Genomic DNA, 2,769 nt, shown 5'->3' with positions numbered 1-2,769 from the left:
CGTGTGCTCTTCCGATCTATGCGAGGAGAGAAAACGATATTAATTAGTACACATAATATGGAAGTAGGCCGATATACTTGGTGATAGAATCGCGATTGTGCATGCAGGTCGTCTTAGAAGTTATGGCACTGCAATGTTTTTGAAGAAACAGTATGGTATGATATTGCGCTTACGGATATTTAAATAAGTAAAGTAAATTTAGATCATTATTTTATAAATTATAACTTTCCTGCTTTTAGGTCATGGACATATCGAAGTTACATTGTCGACAAAGTCTTGGTGTATTCCTGAAAAAGTTATAAGTAAATTTGATTCACGAACGGAACAGCTTAGTGTTGATAGTGAAAAGATTGTTTTAAATGTGCCTTTTACGGATTCTTTACCACGATCACTGGACCAAGTAGAAAGCGAAAAGTCAAAATTGGGAGTTACTGGGATAAGCGTGTCATTGATTACTTTGGAACAAGTATTTTTGAAGTATGTTCGTTAAAATTGTGCTTTTTATCATTAATTTATTACTATTTTCTTACTTTACTATTTGTTGTAGAATTGTGAAGAAAGAAGATAATGGGAAACATCTTAATGAATTATTTACAGCACCATTACAGAAAATTACAGGCAATGAGCTATACATGCAATCAATGTTGGCATTATTGGGCAAGAAAATTACATATACAAGAAAGAATCTAACTATCTTATTGATAATTGTACGTATGCCTTCTTAAATGCTTTTACTAAAACAAAGATCAAATTTTGCATTTTGTCTTATATTAGTATTTGTTTTTGTAACACTTCAAAATTGAAAAGTTTCTTCTGTTACCATGTTATTAACGTTTTCAGCTAATTCTTCCTATCTTTTCGGTGCTTTTAATGGCCTTAAGTTACAATTTGCCATCCGATTCCATGAATATTATTTCATTAACTCTTGACATGTACAGACATCCCAAAACTTTATATTCGTCAAACAACGAATTAATTGGTCTGAAATACAGAGGTATTGTTGAAAAATTCGGCATAGCAGAGCGCGTAGCTTCGGATACAGATATTACAAATGGTAAGTGTATTATATAATGATTTTTTTGTGCATCAGACACGATAATAAAGAGTGGCCCAAAAAGGGTAGTTTTTTCACCCGTTTTTTTTGGGCCCTCGATTTTGGGACTGGACTGTGTGCCAAATCTTATAATGAGATATTAATCATAGAGAAGTTTCAGATTGAGGTGACAATTGTTATCACAGCTGGAGGGGTGTTACTTGTTACATCTTTTTACGCGAAAACTCGATTTTTTTACATCCAAAACGTCGTTTATGTAAAACTGCGATCAACCTTCATGGGCTGGATCAATCTTCTTAAAATACCGAACCTTGTAGACCTGTGATAATTTCATAACGAACTTTGATTTTATCCCTCTTCTCCTTCAGCTTTGATAACAATTGTTCACTTCAACTTGAAACTCCTCTATAATTAATATCTCATTATAAGGTATTATTTGGCACACAGTTCCGTCTCAAAATCGAGCGTTTAAAAAACGGACGATTTTTTGATGTTACTCTTCGTTTGAATGATAGTTTTTATATCTATTATTTCTTTCAGCTCTTCTAAATTTTTCCATAAAAGATATTGTGGAATACCGAAACAATCTTATCATATCCGCCGAATTTAATGACACTGAAAGTAACGTGACGTGGGCTAATGGTTTTTATTCCGGCTCAGCAATACACAGCGTGCCGTTAACGATAAATCTCTTAAGTAATTCGTTCATCAAAGCTTTCGCTGGCGATAAATATTCGATCGTTGCGTCTAGGCAACAATTACCGAATACATTACTTTCGACTGCGATACTAATGCCGGAACTGGAATCATTTTCGCGCGTTTTCATATTCTGTTCATTCTTCTTTCCCACTGTGTCACTTTTCGTAATGCATCCTTTACAAGAAACGATGACAAAAGTTAAACAACTCCAACGCATGACCGGCGTCACATCGATATTATACTGGGGTACAATGTTCGCTTTTGACTTTCTGATACTTACGTTAGGTGTGTTGCTAATTACTTTATCACTCTACATCATGGATATTATTCTTGGTCTTCGTCTATATTATATAACAGAAATAAGTAAGTTTTCAAATTATGTTCAATATTAATTGCTACTATATTTTAATATTTATATATTTATTTACTTTCTTTTACAGTGTGCACGATATTGCTTCTGGAGTTATTCGGTGTTAACGTTTTACTTTTTACATATCTATTCAGTTTTATGAATAAATCAAGGAGCACTGTAACATCTATATTGAGTATCGCACCTAGTTGCTTTGGTAAACTTGCAATTTGTTCTTAAAGATGTTAAAAGTTTCAATGGATATTGAATTAAATAAATTCAATAGTTTATTAAAAATACGAATACATTATTATTTACAAAGAAAATTAAATCTGAAAAATTATTCCAGTTTTTATACAGTATTTTCTACATACAGTGTTAGAAAGTAGTCAAAATCAGAAAGATTCAAAGCTTCGTCAACTGTATATTCTGCAAAAGAGAATCTTCCCTTTAATGCCTTACGTAAGTTTGTTCCACGGTCAACTATCTTTTTTCGACGTATCATTACAAAATGCAAGGTGTCGTCGTCTACCAAATAATCTTCAGGATATAATTTGCCTTTCAGAACAAAAAGATCTTTGTTGTGGTAAGATTATGCAATATTTGAATCAAATGCAAGATACTAACTATAAATTTATGATTTATTAATTTATTTCATCATTCTTTT

At 32.3% G+C, this 2,769-nt stretch overlaps 1 protein-coding gene across 1 annotated transcript; it reads left to right on the top strand.

Moving 5' to 3' along the window:
• The first annotated feature begins 70 nt into the window (after positions 1–70).
• LOC105456952 lies at positions 71–2,750 on the top strand. The gene is made up of 7 exons (XM_011701345.1): positions 71–155; positions 240–477; positions 548–707; positions 841–1,054; positions 1,595–2,116; positions 2,194–2,319; positions 2,479–2,750. Exons 1-7 carry the CDS (start codon positions 134–136, stop codon positions 2,748–2,750), a joined length of 1,554 nt encoding a protein of 517 aa, XP_011699647.1. The 5' UTR covers positions 71–133.
• Positions 2,751–2,769: the final 19 nt, after the last annotated feature.

The sequence above is a fragment of the Wasmannia auropunctata genome, unplaced genomic scaffold, assembly GCF_000956235.1.
Source record: "Wasmannia auropunctata unplaced genomic scaffold, wasmannia.A_1.0 LD335475.1, whole genome shotgun sequence".
Taxonomy (NCBI): Eukaryota; Metazoa; Arthropoda; class Insecta; order Hymenoptera; family Formicidae; genus Wasmannia; species Wasmannia auropunctata.
Note: the sequence above shows the minus strand (reverse complement) of the source record. Positions and strands in the feature narration are given on the sequence as shown.

Bases quoted from the DNA above. Each gene is read 5' to 3' on its own strand.
- LOC105456952 (XM_011701345.1), top strand. From the start codon at position 134: ATGTTTTTGAAGAAACAGTATG. The intron at 478-547 runs GTATGTTCGTTA...TATTTGTTGTAG, and splicing joins TTGGAACAAGTATTTTTGAA to AATTGTGAAGAAAGAAGATA. The intron at 1,055-1,594 runs GTAAGTGTATTA...TATTTCTTTCAG, and splicing joins GGATACAGATATTACAAATG to CTCTTCTAAATTTTTCCATA.